At 37.8% G+C, this 21,532-nt stretch overlaps 1 protein-coding gene across 5 annotated transcripts in view; it reads left to right on the forward strand.

The window, feature by feature from the left end:
* Positions 1-21,532, forward strand: part of ZNF507 (zinc finger protein 507) — a 47,643-nt gene that overhangs the window by 21,633 nt on the left and 4,478 nt on the right. For all 5 annotated transcript variants that reach the window (XR_002177520.3, XM_073795742.1, XM_019941007.3 and 2 more), the window contains one exon: positions 21,312-21,446. Coding sequence is in view for 4 of the 5 variants with exons in the window: in XM_073795742.1 (XP_073651843.1) it covers positions 21,312-21,446 (135 nt within the window). In the remaining variant the exon portion in view is untranslated. The remainder of the gene's footprint in view (positions 1-21,311; positions 21,447-21,532) is intronic.

A 21,532-nucleotide genomic window follows, 5' to 3' on the forward strand; every position in this document is an offset into this window, starting at 1 on the left:
CAAACCACCTCCAACTTAGTGGTGTGGAACAACAGCTCTTTTATTTTGCTCAGGGATTCTGTGGGTCAGGAATTCAGAAAGGGCACTATAGGGGTGGCTTGTGTCTGCTCTGGGAGGTCTGGGGCTCGGGAGGGAAGGCTTGAAGGCTGGAGGTGACTGAGACGGCTGAGGTTGCAGGCATCTGAAGGCTCCCTCACCAGTCTGGGGGTTGATGCTGGCTGTCAGCTGGGGCCTCAGCTGGAACACGTACATGATTTCTCCACGTGGACTTTCCAGATATGCTAGTTCCAAAAGTGAATGCTTAGGTAAGAAGTAGACAAAAGCTGTATTACCTTTTATGACCTACCCTTGGAAGTCACATACCATCACTTCCACCATACTTGCAGACTTCTTAAATCTCTTTTAATCTGAAGGCATGTTGAATCGTTAGTCAATTGTGTTGGCTTGGGGAAAATCTCAAGTCTTTGAAAAACTTCAGTTTGTTTTAAGGAAAACAGTTTAGCTGATAGTTTAATTTGGAGGGAAAATATATGTTTTGTTTGGAAGGAATGAACTAAAGGAGTTTGTTTTTCTCAGTGGCATAAAGAGTTCTTGGGTTCATCACAAAATTTGAAATGGCTACTTCTCTGGGCCTTAGTTATTTATTCCTTTAAAAGCATAGAAAACTAAATGAATGTGGTAAGACAAACCCTATTGCAAAATTTCTCCTGCAGTCTTTTCATGTATGTTCAAGTCACACCTCGAATATTGCAGGACATCCGCATTCTGCTTTCCTCTGCCTAACCTCTCAAGACAGTTCCTAATTGAATCAGACCTGGAGTAATGTCCAAGTAAGGCCCCAGGCGAAGGAAATAGGGTAGTTTAACCACATCCTTATCTCTGTGGGGTTCTGGGACTAAAGTAACTGACCCTTTATCGATGGGAGAAAGCCTGTAGAAAAATTCAGTCCGTTTTTTAGCCAGATTGAGAAACCTTGGGTTTTCCAATGTCAGATGTTTTCCACACCACCAAGCAACTCAATTCTCAGCAGATATTAGCTGAGTGTTCTGCAAATTTAATTCAATTCTGACACTTTTCTACCTGGAGATAGTATCAGATCCCACCAGTTAAGGGCCCAGTCCCACAAGACTGCCGTTACTTCAGATGCCAGTCACAAGTCTATGTTGTTACCTGTGCTTCTCACTGGCTGACTGTAAATCAGGTTTTAAATCAACTGTAAATGAGGTTCTCGTGACTCCCTCCTCAGGTTTGATTAATTTGCTGGAGAGGATATTATAAAGGATACAGATGTACAGCTGGATGAAGACGTACAGAGGGCAAACTCTGTGGAGAGGTGGAACTTCCATGCCCTCTCTGGACATGCCACTCTGCCAGCCCTTCCATGTGTTCACCAACCCGGAAGCTCTCTGAACCATCCTTTAGGTTTTTATGGAGACTTCATTACATAAGCACCATTGATTAAATCATTGGCCTTGATGGCTGAACTTAATCTCCAGTCTCTCCTCTGGACTGAAAGTTCCTACCCTCTAATCACATGGTTGGTTCCTCTGGCAGTCAGCCCCAATCCTTAGTTTACCTAGGAGCTTTCCAAAAGTCACCTCATTAACATAACGAAAGACTTCACTGCTCTCATTACTTAGGTGATTCCAAGGGTTATAGGAGCCCTGTGCCAAGAACTGGGACTAAGACTAAATACATATTATTATAAATCACAATATCACAGGTTTCTACATTGACTTTCTGTTCTTTTTCTGACTCAACAAAACACGTGGTCATGGAAATTACACCTTCATAAAAGAATATAGATAATAAAAAAGTAAACTATAATTTCAGAAAATGAGTGCAGCGAAGTGAATAGAACAAGATAGTAGTATAATAGTGGTTCTAATTTTTTTTTAACGAAGAGAATTTGGTTTGCTCCATGGAATTGTATAGGAAAAGTGGAGAAGGAATGAAAATGTGAAAATAATATTTTAGCCAACGGAAATATATTCTAAGGGAGAAAAAATATATTTTAAGCCACCTTTACATAACTTCGAAGTTGAGCTTCTCTTATAGTATCCCTTCTCTAATCAGTTAAAAATCATTTTAGTAAATGCTTACCCTTATCAGATTGTTCCTACTTTTTTTTTCATACTTAGATCTTTTAATGAATATTCACCATTATAAGTGTCCCTTCAGAATAACCTTTGTACCAGGCTAAGGTAGGTACTCATAGAATTAGGACTTAGTTGTTCAGCACACTGCTCTTGCTTTCTCTCTCCTTTCCTCTCCTTAAAAAAAAAATTTTAAGGACTTCATATTAAGGGATATTGATTAACAGCAAATTTTACAGAAATAAGTCGTTGTCCAACAAAATGAGAGAGAGAAACTTGGAAAGTAAAAAGATTCATCTATATGCATTGTTTACTTAGGAAAGCTAATGAAAGTGGTAGATTCTAGGTTAGCTCATAGATTACATTGATTTGTTAGAAGAGAGCATTTCTGACCATGCATAATATTTCACTGTAAATTTTAGCTTTTCTCAAACTTTAAGGTGTACTTGTCCTCCACACACTATTCTAAAAATAATTTGAGTGTTTACTTCTGGAATATGTGATTCACTACTTCTATAAATATCCATTATTTATTTATTTTAATTTTTATTTTTGGCCATGCCACACAGCTTGTGGGATCTTAGTTCCCCAACCAGGATTGAACCCGTGCCCCCTGCAGTGGAAAGCGCAGAGTCCTAACCACTGGACCACCAGGGAATTCCCTCCATTGTTAATTTAAATGTGCTTATTTCATCATACCTGGTGTCTCCCTAATGTAGTAAATGCTGACAGGTCAAAAGCCTTAAAAATGGCAATGTCCCACAGTTCAGGAACCTTCTTACCTCTCGGAAAGTAAGAGGGGCAATCAATATGGGGCACACAGGGAGTTTCAAAGGTATACTGGTAATATTCTATATCTTAACTATGAGTGTTCATTTTTTCTTTATTATTCTTAAAGATTATGGGGGTTGGGGGGATGGACTTTATCCTACAGAATAATCAGCAATAGATATAGAACATATTTGTTACAAGATTGTTTATAATGTTTAAAAGATCAAAAACATTCTCTGTACTAATAGTAGAACGATTAAGTGATGACACTTTCATAGAGTGGAACATTAAACCCCATTGAAAATTTATAACTTTTAACTTGAGAAAGTACTATGGAACATTGTCAAAAATAGGATTAAAAATCTGTAGTATTTTCCACTTTTGCTTCAGATCTATGTATGTACCTTAAAAAGATTGGGAAATTATGCAAGTGATTCTTTAGAATCTGTACTTAACTTCCCTGTATATTTTTTGTATAAGGGATATAGATTATATAATCAGGGAAATGTTTAAATAAAGACCGCATTTGCTGACCAGGTGAGTTAGGACAGAAATTGGCTTAGCAATTTTATCTAAACATCCAAAAGCAGGGGCTCCCGTTTTAGACAATATACCAAAGTAGATAAAGTGAACAGCTCTCCCAATGACAATAACTAAAATGCTAGGTAAATATTTAAAACAGTGTTTATATGTATAGTTCATCTATCAGGGAAACTGAGAAACTGCAGAGATAAAAATAAAAGTAAAGCAGGTAGCCTGTGAGGTAAATGAGCTATACCTATTAACATGAATGAATCTCAGAAACATTGAGCCAAGACAAAGAAGTCACACAAGAATACATAAAGTGTGATTCTATTTATGTGCTCAAAAATATGTGAATAAACAATATGTTAGGGATACATATAGGTAAAACTAAGAAAAAGTAAACAAATCATATAATACAAAATTCAGAGAAGTGATGCCTCTTTTGAGGAGGAACAGGTATGAGATGTTGAAGGAACCCACAAAGAGCTCTTCAGAGGTAATGTTCTCCCTTAAGCAAGTATTATGAACCCAGTGTTTATCATTTTTTTAAATTGCATATACACCTTATACCACTCTTACATGTTTCACCAAAAATCATTTTTTCAGTCATAAATGTAAAGTATTACAAATTCTGTGGGACAAATGCTGATAAGGAAATGAAGTTAAGTACGTGGATTTTGTGGGTAGTTCAGTTTCTTGTTTGAGGTTTTGATTGGGTAATACATATGTGCACAGATGAACTTTAGAATCAGCTTGTCATAGTTTCCTCTTAAAATAATTCTGTTGCTGTTTGTATTGGGATCATGTTAAGCTTCTAGATTAATTTAGAAAGAATTAACAACTTTATACAAACAAGGTATGGGCTTTTCCATTTTTTCAGGTCATCTATTCTGTCCCTTTAAAGTTTTTTCCATGTATATTATTGTGTACATTTCCTGTTTTGCCTGTGTGTATATCCACACACACATATATGTGTGTATTAAGTACACAGATAGTCCTCGGTTTGTGCAATAGCATGGGACTTTAAAAATGACCGTGCAAGCTGGAACCATGCAAAGCCATCTTAATTAATGGTGAAAATTACAATTGTTCGATTACCTTTAAACATTTTTCTTAAAACATTAAAAACTCTTTTCTGTCAGTTATATAGGGAAATTAAAAATACTAAAAGTAATATTAACCTAGTACACTGTAACTTAAAACTTAGAAACATTGAGAATTAAAGTGTTTTATTTCTTGTAAGAAACTTCTCAAGAGTAGTTTGCGCGGTGCTTGCCTTCTCATTGTAGGCCTTACAGCATGGGGTGAGCAGCTTTTCTGTGCATTGGCCAGTTGTCGTACTCCTTTCTAAGTATGGATCAACTTTCAAAGACATTTTATCCTTTGCTCTTTAAATATCATGAAACATCTCCGAGAGTTTCTGTAATATGAAATTTTTCACTGGCATAACCTCCCTGGGGAATAACTTCCCTTATTTATGTCGTTAAGTTCATCTTCATGGAGATCCTCTGGCTGCATATCCCGAGTTTCTTCAGTGGTGGCAGTGTCCGCATTCCTGTGGTCAGCTATTTGTTCTCTAACTCCATTTACATTTGAGTCTAATTTTACTTCCAGTGTTACCACTTTTCTGTTTCTTGCTCTATGTACTTCCATTTTGTTGGCCAGTTCTCTCTTTTGGATTATCCATTTTTGTAAAATGTTACATGGGTTTATCACTGGGATACAAGGAGGCAACGTAACTACATACTTTGCTGTCTGTGAGTGAATTAATAGAAGTGAGTGACTAATCACTGACAGACTTTGAAAGAAACGACATAATTAGTCACTGATCATAAAGCACCTTTGTTTTCATAGTGGACCAAAGAGTTCCGGTGAAGTTTGTACTCTACAGTTACTCACAGTTAATGTACTATGAAATTTGAACAGTGTTGTTAGGAGACTCATTTAACTAAGCCATAGTAACCAAAATCCATGCATATCAGAACCATACACAGCAAGGACTGCCTACATACACACAAGCACACACATACACACATACTTATTGCTAGGCTTATTCCTATGTATTTTTTTTTTTCCATTGCTCTTATAACTTGGATCTTTTTCTTCCTTTCCTAGCTTTCAGTATTGTTACTTGGGAAAGCTGTTGATCTATACAGGATGTTAGCTTTACATGCTTATTGAATTATCTTATTACTTGTAAAAGTTTTTAATTCCTGTTGGATTGCCAGGTATATAATTGTATTATCTGCAAATAATTTTCTCAACCTTTCCTTTATGATATTTGTCCCTCTTCTTTTATTACCTAATTGTACTGACTAGTAGCTCCACAACACTTAAGTAATAGTGGGGATAGTGACCATCCTTATTTTGTTCTTGGAATGATTCTGGTGTTTCCTCATTAAACTTTATACTGGTTTTGGGGTTGAAAGAGATATATTTTTGAAGATAGATAGATAGATAATTTGTAGAATTATTCACCTACTGTATTTTGGTGAGAAATTTTATTGAGTGTTAACTGGGTTTAACTGTTGTCAGCCTGATCCAAGTACCTCCTAAAATGTGGTAGGGAACACAGCTGTACCCATGAAGTATATTTGCAAAAAAAAAATAGAAGTGAAAAAAACTAACCCTGAATCTGTTGAAACCTCTACATCAGTAGTTCTCACCAGGTGAGACATTTGGCAGTGTCTGGAGACATTATTGGTTGTCGCAACAGGGAGAGAAGGTGCTAGTAGCCAGTGATGCTGCTAAAAACATCCTACAATGCCCAGAGCAGCCCCCACAATAAAGAATTATCTAGCCCAATGTCAAGTGCTAAGGTTTAGAACCCTTTTCTAGATCTCACTACCAGTTTACAAAAACTGGGGGGAATACAGGAACATAACACTAACAGAAAGTAATTAGTGCAGTTCATAATATGAGAAATTCTAGAAGGCAGATGACCTGGTTTCTTCAACATATGAATGGCATGAGGGGGATGGGGGAAAGGAAGAAGAATTATTACAGATTAAAAGAGACTTAAGATATATGCCAACCAAATGCAATATAGTACTACACCATTTTATATGAGGGACTTGAGCATCTCAGATTTCGGTATCTGTGGGAGGTCTTGGAACCAGTTCCCTGCAGATACCCAGGGACAGCTGTGTAGATCTTGTTTGGATCCTCATTCAAGTAACACATTTCTGCAAAAATCAGGGAAATTTAAGTTGGGGGAATACATGAAACAAGACTGGCAGAATGTCGATAATTATTGGAGCAGGGTGGTGGAGATTCATTATTCTTTCCTACTTTAGTTTTTTGCTTAAAGATTTCCATAATAAAACGTTTTGTTAAGATGGATACTGAATTTCTTTAGATTAACTTTCAGTGACAACAGTGAAAATATGACTTTTCTCTTCTGATCCTTTCAAATAGTGAATTATAATAATACTTTTCCTAATATTAAATTCTCTGTATTCCTAAAATAAGTGTCCCTTCTTCATGGTATTATTATTGTTTTAATGTACTGGAAGATTCTGTTTGCCAGCATTTTGTATCTGCATTGGTAGTCATAAGTGAGATTGATGTGTAGTTTTCTTTTTTCTGTTGCCCTTGCCAAATTTTAGTATCAGTGTTATTCTAACTTCATAAAAAGACTTTGAAAGCTTTTTTTAACTCTGGAACTTTTAAAGGTTCAAGCTAATTTAAATACAAAGAAGCTGGCTACTCTATTGACTTCAGCCACTGGAATGGTAGGCCTTTAGAAAAAAAAAATTGGTTATCTCATTTCTTTTTCTTCTTTCTCTGTTTCCTAAAAGAATGAACATATACTGGTGCAAACATCACAGCTTATGGGCTGTGTTCTCAATGACTTTTTTTTTTTTTTGGCCACACCACGTGGCATGCAGGATCTTAGTTCCCTGACCAGGGATCAAACCCTGCAGTGGAAGCGTGGAGTCTTAACCACTGGACCGCCAGGGAAGTCCCAACTGTCAACTCTTTTTAATAGGCTATTTTTTAGAGGCAATTTAGGTTCATTGCAGTATTGAGCAGAAGTACAAAGATTTCCTATATACTCTCTGCCCCACATCCATAACCTCCCCCATTATCAGCATTCCCCACCAGAGTAGGCCATTTGTTAGAATTGATGAGCCAATATTGACACATCATTATCATCCTAAGTCTGTAGTTTATATTAGGGTTCACTCTTGGTGCTGTACACTATATGCATTTGAACAAATTTATAATGACCTGTATCCACCATTACAGTATTATAGTATCATACAGAGTAGTTTCACTGCCCTAAAAATCCCCTGAATCCCACCTATTCATTCCCCCTCAGTGGCCCAAACCCTGGTGACCACTGATCTTTTACTGATCCCGTGGATGTGTAGAGTCACACCTTCAACTTTGTCCTTCTCCTTCAATATTGTGTTGGCTATTCTGAATCTTTTGCCTATCCATATAAACTTTAGAATCAGTTTGTCAGTATCCACAAAATAACTTGCTGGGATTTTTATTGGAATCGTATTGAATCTATAGATCAAGTTGGGAAGAACTGACATCTTGACAATATTAAGTCTTCCTATCCATGAATATAGAATCTCTCCACATTTATAGTTCTTTGATTTATCAGGGTTTTGTAGTTTTCCTCATATAGACGTTGTACATATTTTATTAGTTTTATACCCAAGTACTTCGTTTTCAGGACTGCTAATGTAAATGGTATTATGTTTTAATTTCAAATACCACTTGTTCATGGCTGGAATATAGGAAAGCAATTGACTTCTGTATATTAAGCTTGTGTCCTGCAACCTTGCTATAATCGCTTATTAGTTCCAGGAGTGTTTTGGTGTATTCTTTCAGATTTTCTGCATAGACAGTCATATCATCTGTGAACAAAAAAGTGTATATATATTTAGCTAAGACTTCAGTTATGATGTTGAAAAGGAATGGTGAGGGAGGACATCTGTGCTTCGTTCCTGAACTTACCAGGAAAGCTTCTAGTTTCTTATCAAGTATGATGTTACCTATAGATTTACTGCAGATATTCTTTGTCCATTTGAGGAAATTCCCCTCTGTTCCTAGTTTGCTGAGAGTTTCTATCATGAACGAGTGTTGGATTTTGTCAGATGCTTTTTCTGCTTCTGTTGATGTGTTTAGTATGTTTTTTCTTTACCTGTTAATGTGATGATTTATGTTGATTGATTTTCAAATGTTGAACCAGCATACCTGGGATAAATTACACTTGGTTATGGTATATAATTCTTTTTATGAATTGTTGGATTCAATTTACTGATATTTTGTTAAGGATTTTGCATCTATGCTCATGAAAGCTATTGGGCTATAGGTTTTTCTTTTTTTTCTTGTAATGTCTTTGTGTAGTTTTGGTATTAGAGTAATCCTGGCCTCATAGAATGAGTTAGGAAGTATTCCCTCTGCTCCTATATTCTGAAAGAAATTGTAGAGAATTGGTATAATTTATTCCTAAATGTCTGGTAGATTTCACCAGGGAACCCATCTGGATCTGGAACTTCCTGTTTTGGACCTGATTCAATTTCTTTAATAGATACAGCCCTCTTCAGATGGTCTGTTTTTTCTTGTGTGAGTTTTGGCAGATTGTGTCTTTCAAGGAATTGGTCCATTTCATGTAGGTTATCAAATTTGTGGGCACAGACTTGTTCATATTATTCCTTGATTATCCTTTTAGTGTCTGTGGGGTTTATAGTGATGTCCCCACTTTCATTTCTGGTACTAGTAATTTTTGTCCCTCTTTTTTCTTAAGTATCCTGTTTACTTTCTGGCTTATTGATTTTATTGTTCTTTTCAAAGAACCAGATTTTGATTTTGTTGATATTCTCTATTGATTTCCTGATTTCAATTTCATTGATTTCTGCTCTAATTTTTATTATTTCTTTTCTTCTACTGACTTAGGATTTAATTTGCTCTTTTTTTCTAGTTTACCAAAGTGGAGACTTAGATGATTGATTTTAGATCTTCTTTTCTAATACATGCATTTAATGCTATAAATTTCTCTCCAAGAAGAGAGAAAAGTACTGCTTTTACTGCATCCCACACATTTGGATAAGTTGTATTTTCATTAGTTTAAAATATTGTAAATTTTTTTGTGTGATTTCTTCCTTGACCCATGTGTTATGTATAAGTGTGTTGTTTAATCTCCAAATATTTTGAGATTCTCCAATTATCCTTCCGTTATGGATTTCTAGTTTCATTTTGGTCTGAGAGCAAACACTACATGATTTCTATTCTTTTAAATCTGTTAAGGTGTGTTTTTTGGCCCAGAATGAGGTCCATCTTGGTGAATATTTCATGTGTGTTTGAGAAGAATGTGTATTTTGCTGTTGTTGAATGAAGTAGTCTGTAGATGTCTATTATATCCAACTGATTGATGGGGGTGAGTTCAGCTATGTCCTTACTGATTTTTCTGCCTGCTGGATCTGTCCATTCCTGATAGAGGGGTGTTTACTACTCCAAATACAATAGTAGTTCATTTATTTCTCCTTGCAGTTTTGTCAGTTTTTTGCCTTACATATTTTTACACTCTGTTGTTAGACACATTCATGCTAAGGATCATTATGCCTTCTTGGAGAAATGACCCCTTTGTCATTATGTAATGCACCTTTTTTCCCCTGATAACTTCCCTTACTCTCAAGTCTGCTCTGTCTGAAATGAATATAGCTATTCCTGCTTTCTTTTGAAGAGTGTTAATTTGGTATATCTATGTCAGTCCATTTAGTTTTCATTGATAACGTGTCTTTATAAAGTGGGTTTCTTATAGACAACATATAGTTGTGTCTTGTTCTTTATTCACTCTGACAATCTCCATCTTTTAATTGGTGTATTAAGACCACTGACGTTTAAAATGATGATTGATAGTTGAATTTATAGCTACCATATTTATTACTGTTTTCTATTTGTTTTCTGTTGTTCTTTGTTCTATTTTTTACTCTTTTTCTGCCTTTTGTGGTTTTCACTGAGCATGTTATATGATTCCATTCTCTCCTTTCTTAGCATATCAGGTATACTTCATTTTTTACTTTTTATTAATGGTTTCCCTAGCATTTGGCACATACATTTAAAGCTAATCAAAATCCACCTTCAAGTAACAATATACTGGCTTCATGGGTAGTCCAGGTACATTATAATAAAATAACCTAATTCTTCTCTTCCATCCCTTGCATCACTTCTTTCATTCATTTCACTTATACATAAGCGTGTGTGTGTGTGTGCGTGCGCACATACATAATCATACATAAGCATACATAATCGGATACATTGTTGCCATTATTATTTTGAACAAACTGTTATCTCTCAGATCAATTAAAAATAAGGACTTCCCTGGTGGTCCGGTGGTTAAGACTTCACCTTCCAATGCAAGGGGTGCGGGTTCAATCCCTGGTTGGGGAGCTAAGATCCCACATGCCTCCTGGCTAAAAAACCAAAACATAAAACAGAAGCAATATTGTAACAAATTCAATAAAGACTTTAAAAATGGCCCACATTTAAAAAAAAAATTTGAAAGAAATGCAAGAGAGGAGCTTCAAGATGACAGAAGAGTAAGATGGGAGATCACCTTCCTCCCCACAAATACATCAGAAATACATCTACATGTGGAACAACCCCTAGAGAACACCTACTGAACACTGGCAGACGACCTCAGACCTCCCAAAAGGCAAGAAACTCCCCACGTACCTGGGTAGAGTAAAAGGAAAAGGAAAAAACAGAGACAAAAGAATAGGGATGGGACCTGCACCAGTGTGAGGGAGCTGTGAAGGAGGAAAGGTTTCCACACACTAGGAATCCCCTTCGCAGGCAGAGACTGTGGGTGGCGGACGCAGGAAGCTTCAGAGCCACGGAGGAGAGCACACCAACGGGTGCAGAGGGCAAAGCAGAAACATTCCCGCACAGAGGATCAGTGCCGGCCAGCTCTCACCAGCCCGAGAGGCTTGTCTGCTCACCCGCCAGGACGGGTGGGGGCTGTGAGCTGAGGCTCCGGCTTCAGAGGTCGGATCCCAGGGAGAGGACTGGGATTGGCTGCGTGAACACAGCCTGAAGGGGGCTGGTGCGCCACAGCTAGCCAGAACGGAGTCTGGGAAAAGGTCTGGAGCTGTCGAAGAGGCAAGAGACTTTCTTGCCTCTTTGTTTCCTGGTGCGCGACGAGAGGGGATTAGGAGCGCCACTTAAACGAGCTCGAGACGGGGGTGAGCTGTGGCTATCAGCGCGGACCCCAGAGACGGGCATGAGACAGTAAAGCTGCCGCTGCAGCCACCAAGAAGCCTGCGTGCAAGCACAGGTCACTATCCACACCTCCCCTCCCGGGAGGCTGTTGCAGCCTGCTGCTGCCACGGTCCCATGATCCAGGGACAACTTCCCCAGGAGAACACCTGGTGCCTCAGGCTGTTGCAACGTCAGGCTGGCCTCTGCTGCCACAGGCTCGCCCCGTACTCCATACCCCTCTCTCCCCCCAGCCTGAGTGAGCCAGAGCCCCCAAATCAGCTGCTCCTTTAACCCCATCCTCTCTGAGCGGGAACAGATGCCCTCAGGTGACCTACACACAGAGACGGGGCCAAATCGAAAGCGGAACCCCAGGAGCTGTGCGAACAAAGAAGAGAAAGGGAAATCTCTCCCAGCAGCCTCAGGAGCAGCGGATTAAATCTCCACAATCAATTTGATATACCCGGCATCTGTGGAATACCTGAAGAGACAACGAATCATCCCAAATTGAGGCAGTGGACTTTGGGAGCAATGATATATTTTTTTTTCCCTTTTTCTCTTTTTGTGAGTGTGTATGTGTATGCTTCTGTATGTGATTTTGTCTGTATAGCTTTGCTTTTACCATTTGTCGTACGGTTCTGTCTGTCCAGTTTTTTTGTTTGTTTGTTTTATACTTTTTACTGCTTGTTATCATTGGTGAATTTGTTTTTTGGTTTGGTTGCTCTCCTCTTTCTTTCATTTTTCTTATTTTTAAATTTTTAATTATTTTTTTTTAATAACTATTTTATTTTATTTTATTCTGTCTTTTTTTTCTCCCTTTTATTCTGAGCCGTGTGGATGACAGGGTCTTGGTGCTCCGGCCAGGTGTCAGGGCTGTGCCTCTGAGGCAGGAGAGCCAAGTTCAGGACATTGGTCCACCAGAGACCTCCCGGCTCCACATGATGTCAGCCGGCGAAAATCTCCCAGAGATCTCCATCTCAACGCCAAGACCCAGCTCCACTCAGCGACCAACAAGCTACAGTGCTGGATACCTTATGCCAAACAACCAGCAAGACAGGAACACAGCCCCACCCATTAGCAGAGAGGTTCCCTAAAATCATAATAAGGTTACAGACACCCCAAAACACACCACCAGACACAGACCTGCCCACCAGAAAGACAAGATCCAGCCTCATCCACCAGAACACAGGCACTAGTCCCTTCCACCAGGAAGCCTACACAACCCACTGAACCAACCTTAGCCACTGGGGGCAGACTCCAAAAACAACGGGAACTACGAACCTGAAGCCTGCGAAAAGGAGACCCCAAACACAGTAAGTTAAGCAAAATGAGAAGATGGAGAAACACACAGCAGATGAAGGAGCAAGGTAAAAACCCACCAGACCTAACAAATGAAGAGGAAATAGTCTACCTCAAAAAGAATTCAGAATAATGATAGTAAAGATGATCCAAAATCTTGGAAATACAATGGAGAAAATACAAGAAACGTTTAACTAGGACCTAGAAGAACTAAAGAGCAAACAAACAATGATGAACAGCGCAATAAATTAAATTAAAAATTCTCTAGAAGGCATCAGTAGCAGAATAACTGAGGCAGAAGAACGGATAAGTGACCTGGAAGATAAAATAGTGGAAATAACTACTGCAGAGCAGAATAAGGAAAAAAGAATGAAAAGAACTGAGGACAGTCTCAGACACCTCTGGGACAACATTAAATGCACCAACATTTGAATTATAGGGGTCCCAGAAAAAGAAGAGAAGAAAGGGACTGAGAAAATATTTGAAGAGATTATAGTTGAAAACTTCCTTAATATGGGAAAGGAAATAGTTAATCAAGTCCAGGAAGCACAGAGTCCCATACAGGATAAATCCAAGGAGAAACACGCCAAGACACATATTAGTCAAACTATCAAAAATTAAACACAAAGAAAAAAATATTAAAAGCAGCAAGGGAAAAACAACAAACAACATACAAGGGAATCCCCATAAGGTTAACAGCTGATCTTTCAGCAGAAACTCTGCAAGCTAGAAGGGAGTGGCAGAACATATTTAAAGTGATGAAAGGGAAAAAAACTTACAACCAAGATTATTCTACCCAGCAAGGATCTCATTTAGATTTGACGGAGAAATGAAAACCTTTACAGACAACCAAAGCTAAGAATTCAGCACCACCAAACCAACTTTACAGCAAATACTAAAGGAACTTCTCTAGGTAGGAAACACAAGAGAAGGAAAAGACCTACAATAACAAACCCAAAACAATTAAGAAAATGGTAATAGGAACATACATATTGATAATTAGCTTAAATGTAAATGGATTAAATGCTCCAGCCAAAAGACACAGACTGGCTGAATGGATACAAAAACAAGACCCGTATATATGCTGTCTACAAGAGACCCACTTCAGACCTAGGGAAACATGCAGACTGAAAGTGAGGAGATGGAAAAAGATATTCCATGCAAATGGAAATCAAAGCTGGAGGGGCTTCCCTGGTGACGCAGTGGTTGAGAGTCCGCCTGCCAATGCAGGGGACAGAGGTTCGTGGCCCAGTCCGGGAAGATCCCACAGGCCGCGGAGCGGCTAGGCCCGTGAGCCATGGCCTCTAAGCCTGCGCGTCTGTAGCCTGTGCTCCGCAATGGGAGAGGCCACAACAGTGAGAGGCCCGTGAACCGCAAAAAAAAAAGAAAGCTGGAGGAGCACTTCTCATATCAGACAAAATAGACTTTAAAACAAAGACTATTACAGGAGACAAAGAAGGACACTACATAATGATCAAGGGATCAATCCATGAAGAAGATACAACAATTGTAAACATTTATGCACCCAACATAGGAGCACCTCAATACATAAGGCAAATGCTAAGAGCCATAAAAGGGGAAATCGACAGTAACACAGTCAGTAGTAGGGGACTCTAACAGCCCACTTTCACCAATGGACAGATCATCCAAAATGAAAGTAAATAAGGAAACACAAGCTTTAAATGATACATTAAACAAGATGGACTTAATTAATATTTATAGGACATTCAATCCAAAAACAACAGAATATACTTTCTTCTCAAGTGCTCGTGGAACATTCTCCAAGATAGATCATATCTTGGGTCACAAATCAAGCCTTGGTAAATTTAAGAAAATTGAAATCGTATCAAGTATCTTTTCCGGTCACAATGCTATGAGACTGGATATCAATTACAGGAAAAAAATCTGTAAACAATACAAACAATACAGATACACGGAGGCTAAATAATACACTACGTAATAACCAAGAGATCACTGAAGAGATCAAAGAGGAAATCAAAAAATACCTATAAACAAATGACAATGGAGACACAACAACCCAAAACCTATGGGATGCAGCAAAAGCAGTCCTAAGAGGGAAGTTTACAGCAATACAATCCTACCTTAAAAAACAAGAAACATCTCAAATAAACAACCTATCCTTACACCTAAAGCAATTAGAGAAAGAAGAACAAAAAAACCCCAAAGTTAGCAGAAGGAAAGAAATCATAAATATCAGATCAGAAATAAATGAAAAAGAAATGAAGGAAACAGTAGCAAAGATCAATAAAACTAAACGCTGGTTCTTTGAGAAGATAAACAAAATTGATAAACCGTTAGCCAGACTCAGCAAGAAAAAAAGGGAGAAGACTCAAATCAATAGAATTAGAAATGAAAATGGAGAAGTAAAAACTGACACTGCAGAAATACAAAGGATCATGAGAGATTACTACAAGCAACTATATGCCAATAAAATGGACAACCTAGAAGAAATGGACAAATTCTTAGAAAAGCACAACCTTCCAAGACTGAATCAGGAAGAAATAGAAAATATAAACAGACCAATCACAAGCACTGAAATTGAAACTGTGATTAAAAATCTTCCAACAAACCAAAGCCCGGGACCAGATGGCTTCACAGGCGAATTCTATCAAACATTTAGAGAAGAGCTTACACCTATCCTTCTCAAACTCTTCCAAAATACAGCAGAGGGAGGAACACTCCCAAACTCATTCTACGAGGCCACCATCACCCTGATAGCAAAACCAGACAAAGATGTCACAAAGAAAGAAAACTACAGGCCAATATCACTGATGAACATAGATGCAGAAATCCTCAACAATACTAGCAAAGAGAATCCAACAGCACATTAAAAGGACCCTACACCATGATCAAGTGGGGTTTATCCCAAGAATGCAAGAATTCTTCAGTATACTCAAATCAATGTGATACACCATATTAACAAATTGAAGAATAAAAACCATATGATCATCTCAATAGATGCAGAAAAAGCTTCCGACAAAATTCAACACGTATTTATGATAAAAACCCTCCAGAGAGTAGGCATAGAGGGAACTTACCTCAGCATAATAAATGCCATATACGATAAACCCATAGCCAACATCGTCCTCAGTGGTGAAAAACTGAAACCATTTCCACTAAGATAAGGAACAAGACAAGGTTGCCCACTCTCACCACTGTTATTCAACATTGTTTGGAAGTTTTAGCCACAGCAGGCAGAGGAGAAAAAGAAATAAAAGCAATGCAAATCAGAAAAGAAGTAAAGCAGTCACCGTTTGCAGATGACATGATACTATACATAGACAATCCTAAAGATGCTACCAGAAAACTACTAGAGCTAATCAGTGCATTTGGTAAAGTAGCAGGATACAAAATTAATGCACAGAAATCTCTTGCATTCCTATACACTAATGATGAAAAATCTGAAAGTGAAATTAAGGAAACACTCCCATTTACCACTGCAACAAAAAGAATGAAATACCTAGGAATAAACCTACCAAAGGAGACAAAAGACCTGTATGCAGAAAACTATAAGACACTGATGAAAGAAATTAAAGATGATACCAGTAGGTGGAGAGGTATACCATGATCTTGGATTGGAAGAATCGACATTGTGAAAATGACTATACTACCCAAATTAATCTACAGATTCAATGCAGTCCCTCTCAGACTACCACTGGCATTATTCACAGAACTAGGACAAAAAAATTCACAATTTGTATGGAAACACAAAAGATCCTGAATTGCCAAAGCAATCTTGAGAAAGAAAAATGGAGCTGGAGGAATCAGGCTCCCTGACTTCAGACTATACTACAAAGCTACAGTAATCGAGACAGTATGGTACTGGCACCAAAACAGAAATATAGATCAATGGAAGAGGATAGAAAGCCCAGAGATAAACCCATGCACATATGGTCACCTTATCTTTGATAAAGGAGGCAAGAATATACAATGGAGAAAAGACAGCCTCTTTAATAAGTGGTGCTGGGAAAACTGGACAGCTACATGTGAAAGAATGAAATTAGAACACTCCCTAACACCATACACAAAAATAAACTCAAACTGGATTAAAGACCTAAATCTAAGGCCAGACACTATCAAACTCTTAGAGGAAAATATAGGCAGAACACCCTATGACATAAATCACAGCAAGATCCTTCTTGACCCACCTCTTAGAGAAATGGAAATAAAAACAAAAATAAACAAATGGGACCTAATGAAACTTCAAAGTTTTTGCACAGCAAAGAAAACTATAAGCAAGACAAAAAGACAACCCTCATAATGGGAGAAAATATTTGCAAATGAAGCAACTGACAAGGGATTAATCTCCAAAATTTACAAGCAGCTCGTGCAACTCAACATCACAAAAACAAACAACCCAATCAAAAAAATGGGCAGAAGACTGAAATAGACATTTCTCCAGAGAAGATATACACATTGCCAACAAACACATGAAAGAATGCTCAACATCACTAATCATCAGAGAAATGCAAATCAAAACTACATTGAGGTATCACCTCACACCAGTCAGAATGGCCATCATCAAAAAGTCTACAAACAGTAAATGCTGGAGAGGGTGTAGAGAAAAAGGCACCCTCTTGCAGTATTGGTGGGAATGTAAATTGATACAGCCACTATGGAGAACAGTATGGAGGTTCCTTAAAAAACTAAAAATAGAATTACCGTATGACCCAGCAATCCCACTACTGGACATATACCCTGAGGAAACCATATTTCAAAAAGAGTCATGTACCACAGTGTTCATTGCAGCTCTGTTTACAATAGTCAGGACATGGAACCAGCCTAAGTGTCCATCGACAGATGAATGGATAAAGAAGATGTGGCACATATATGCAGTGGAATATTAGTCATAAAAAGAAACGAAATTGCGTTATTTGTAGTGAGGTGGATGGACCTAGAGTCTGTCTTACAAAGTGAAGTAAGTCCGAAAGAGAAAAACAAAGACCATATGCTAACACATATATATGGAATCTTTAAGAAATAAATAAATAATGGTCATGAAGAACCTAGGGCCAGGATGGCAGTAAAGATGCAGACCTACTAGAGAATGGACTTGAGGACACGGGGAGGGGGAAGGGTAAGCTGGGACAAAGTGAGAGAGTGGCATGGACATATATACACTACCAAATGTAAAATAGATAGCTAGTGCGAAGCAGCCACATAGCACAGGGAGATCAGCTCCGTGCTTTGTGACCACCTAGAGGGGTGGGATAGGGAGGGTGGAAGGGAGGGAGATGCAAGAGGGAAGAGATACAGGCATATATGTATATGTATAGCTGATTCGCTTTGGTATAAAGCAGAAACTAACATACCATTGTAAAACAATTATACTCCAATAAAGATGTTAAAATAAACTCTATTAATAAATATAAATAAAAGCTTTTATTTTATTCTTCTTATACCTTATCTGATGTTTTTCCTTTGTGTGGATCCAAGTTTCTTTTTTTTTGATTAATTAATTTATTTATTTTTGGCTGCGTTGGGTCTTCATTGCTGCGTGCGGACCTTCACTAGTTGTGCGAGTGGGGGCCGCTCTTCGTTGCAGTATGTGGGCTTCTCGTTGCAGTGGCTTCTCCGTTGCCGAGCATGGGCTGGAGGTGTGCGGGCTTCAGTAGTTGTGGCTCACGGGCTTAGTTGCTCTGTGGCATGTGGGATCTTCCTGGACCGGAGATCAAACCCATGTCCCCTGCATTGGCAGGCGGATTCTTAACTACTGCGCCACCAAGGAAGTCCCCTAGTTTCTTGATCTATATCATTTACCTTCTCTCTAAAGAACTTCTTTAACATTACTTACAAGACAGATCTATTAGCAACAAATTTCAATTTTTGTTTGAGGTGGTCTTTATTTCTGCTGTTTTATTTATGTATTTATTTATTTGGTTGTGCCAGGTGTTAGTTGCAGCATGTGGGCTCCTTGTTGCAGCGTGCAGACTCTTAATTGTGTCCTGCATGTGGAATCTAGTCATTATTGTTTAAAGTATTTCTTCTGTTCCTTTCTCTCTTCTTCTAGTATTCCCATTACACATAGATTACACCTTTTGTAATTGTCCCTTTTTTGGTTGTATATTCTTTTCTGTTTTTTCCAGTCGTTTTTTTTGTTTGCTTTCTAGTCTTGGAGGTTTCTATCTATTGAGATATCCTCAAGCTTAGAGATTCTTTCCTCAGATGTATCCAGTTCACTAATAGGCCCCATGATAGGCACTCTTCATTTCTGTTATGTATTTTTTATCTCTTTTTGGTTCTGGTCTCTTCTGATTTCTTTTTGGTTCTTTCTTAGAATTTCCATCTCTCTGCTTTCATTGCTCATCTGTTTTCCCAGGCTGTGTATTTTATTCATTGGAGTTCTTAGGATATTAATTGCAATTGTTTTAAATCACCAGTCTGATAATTCCATCATCCTGCTATATCTGACTCTTGTTTCTTTGCTTGCTGTGTCTCTTCAGCTTTGGTTTTTGCCTTTCAGTATGTCTTGTAATTTTTTCTTGATAGTCAGGCATGGTGTACTGGGTAAAAGGTACTGCTGTAGATAGGCCTTTAGAAATGTGGTTGTTAAAAGTGGGGGGAGAGGAAATGTTCTGTAGTCCATAACTAGGTCTCAGTTTTTTAGTAAGCCTGTGTCTCTGGGCTGTGAACTGTACTTTGCAATCCCCTCCCTCCCCAACCCTTGGTAGACAAGATAGCTGGAGTGGGCTGGAGTTGGGTATTTCCTTCCCTCCAGTCAGATATGCTCTGATAAAACTCCAGTAGGTTAGGCTCTGGTTAAATGATTTCTCCTGAGAATAGACCTTGCTAAGAACAGAATGTTCTGGGACTTTTGTGACGTCCAGCAGTGAAGACTCCATGCTTCCACTGCAGGGGGCACAGGTTCAATCCCTGGCGGGGGAACTAAGATCCCATATGCTTCGTGATGTGCCCCCCACCCCCACCAAAACAAACAAACAAACAAAAGAACAGAATTCTCTGGCATATCCCAAAGTGGTTCTTTTACCCCTCTGCTGACTGTCTTGTTGTGAAGAAGAGTTCAGGTAAGTTACCTGATTTTTGTTAAGTTTGTAATTAAATATTTAATAAAAATGTCTTTTTAAAAGTACGTTTTCATTTTCCTAAAAAGATAAACATAATTCTGCTCTTATGTATTTACCTAAATGATGAAAACTTACACTCACACGAAAACCACACATAAATGTTTAATAGAAGCTTTATTCATAATTGCCAAAACTTAGAAGCAGCTAGAAGATGTCCTTCAGTAGAGAAATGGATAAACAAACCAGTACATACATACAATGTAATATTAATTAGCGATAGGAGGGAGAAAAAAGAGCTCTCAAGCCATGAAAAGACATGGAGGAACTTTAAATGTGAATGGAAAAGGGAAAGAAACCAGTCTGAAAAGGCTATATACTGTATGATTCCAACTATTATGTGACATTCTAGAAAAGGCAAAACTATGGAGACAGTAAAAGAATCAGTGATTCCCAGGGATTGGGGGAAGAGAGGGATGAATAGGTGGAGCACAGAGGATATTTAGGGTTGGGAAATTATTCAGCATGATATTATAATGATAGATTCATGGCATATGCATTTATTAACATACATAGAAGTGTACAACACAGTGAGCCCTTAATGTAAACGGTAGACTCTAGTTAATAATATATCAACATTGTTTCATCCAGTGTAACAAATATTCCACACTGATGCAAGATGTTAATAATAGGAGGAACTGTATGCAGGGGAGAGAGTGAGTAAACCTTAAACATGCTCTGAAAAATAGTCCGTTACTTTTTTTTAACTACTTCATTCAGTTCAGATTTTACAAAGGATACCCAATTATGTGAAACAACTATTATTTTGAATAGAAACTTTAAGATTATTAATTATTTGTTTTACTTATAAAATCTAAATTGTTGAAGCATTTCAGGACTACTTACATTTTCTGTGAATCTGTAAGTAAGCACAGAGTTCATGTTGAAAATTACTTAATTCTTTCCTGCTTTCTTAAGAAATAGAGCGGTATAGAGTACTGATTTTGTGTATTTGTGTATGTGGGTGTTGTTAAATAATATAGAGCAAAGATTTTTCATATTACTATATTAGAAATCTTTCCAAATACTGTAATAGCTAAAGTAATTTGGGATGTTGTCCTGATTCTTATAAATTCTTTATAATGTAAAATACTTTATTTCTTTGATGCTGAGATATCCACCCTAGGACATTTTAGCCTCTGAAATCAGTATGTCTCTTATAATCAGTGGCATCTTAGATTCAGTGAAATGTGATATCTAATAAGTCTTCAGGAGAATAAATTTAATAATTGTTACAGAATCATTGTAATTACTAAAAATGATATGGGATCATCTGATTTACTTCATATCTATCTTTCAGATGCTCTTTGTGTGGGTATGTATGCAGCCATCCTCCTTCTTTGAAGTCTCATATGTGGAAGCATGCCAGTGACCAAAATTATAACTATGAACAAGTAAACAAGGCTATTAATGATGCAATTTCACAAAGTGGCAGGTATTTGATCTTACTGTTATATATAAATAGGTTATTGTTTATAATTATATATGCATTATATATAAAGTTAGGATTAAGTCTACTAG

The sequence above is a fragment of the Tursiops truncatus genome, chromosome 19 (assembly GCF_011762595.2).
Source record: "Tursiops truncatus isolate mTurTru1 chromosome 19, mTurTru1.mat.Y, whole genome shotgun sequence".
Lineage (NCBI taxonomy): Eukaryota > Metazoa > Chordata > Mammalia > Artiodactyla > Delphinidae > Tursiops > Tursiops truncatus.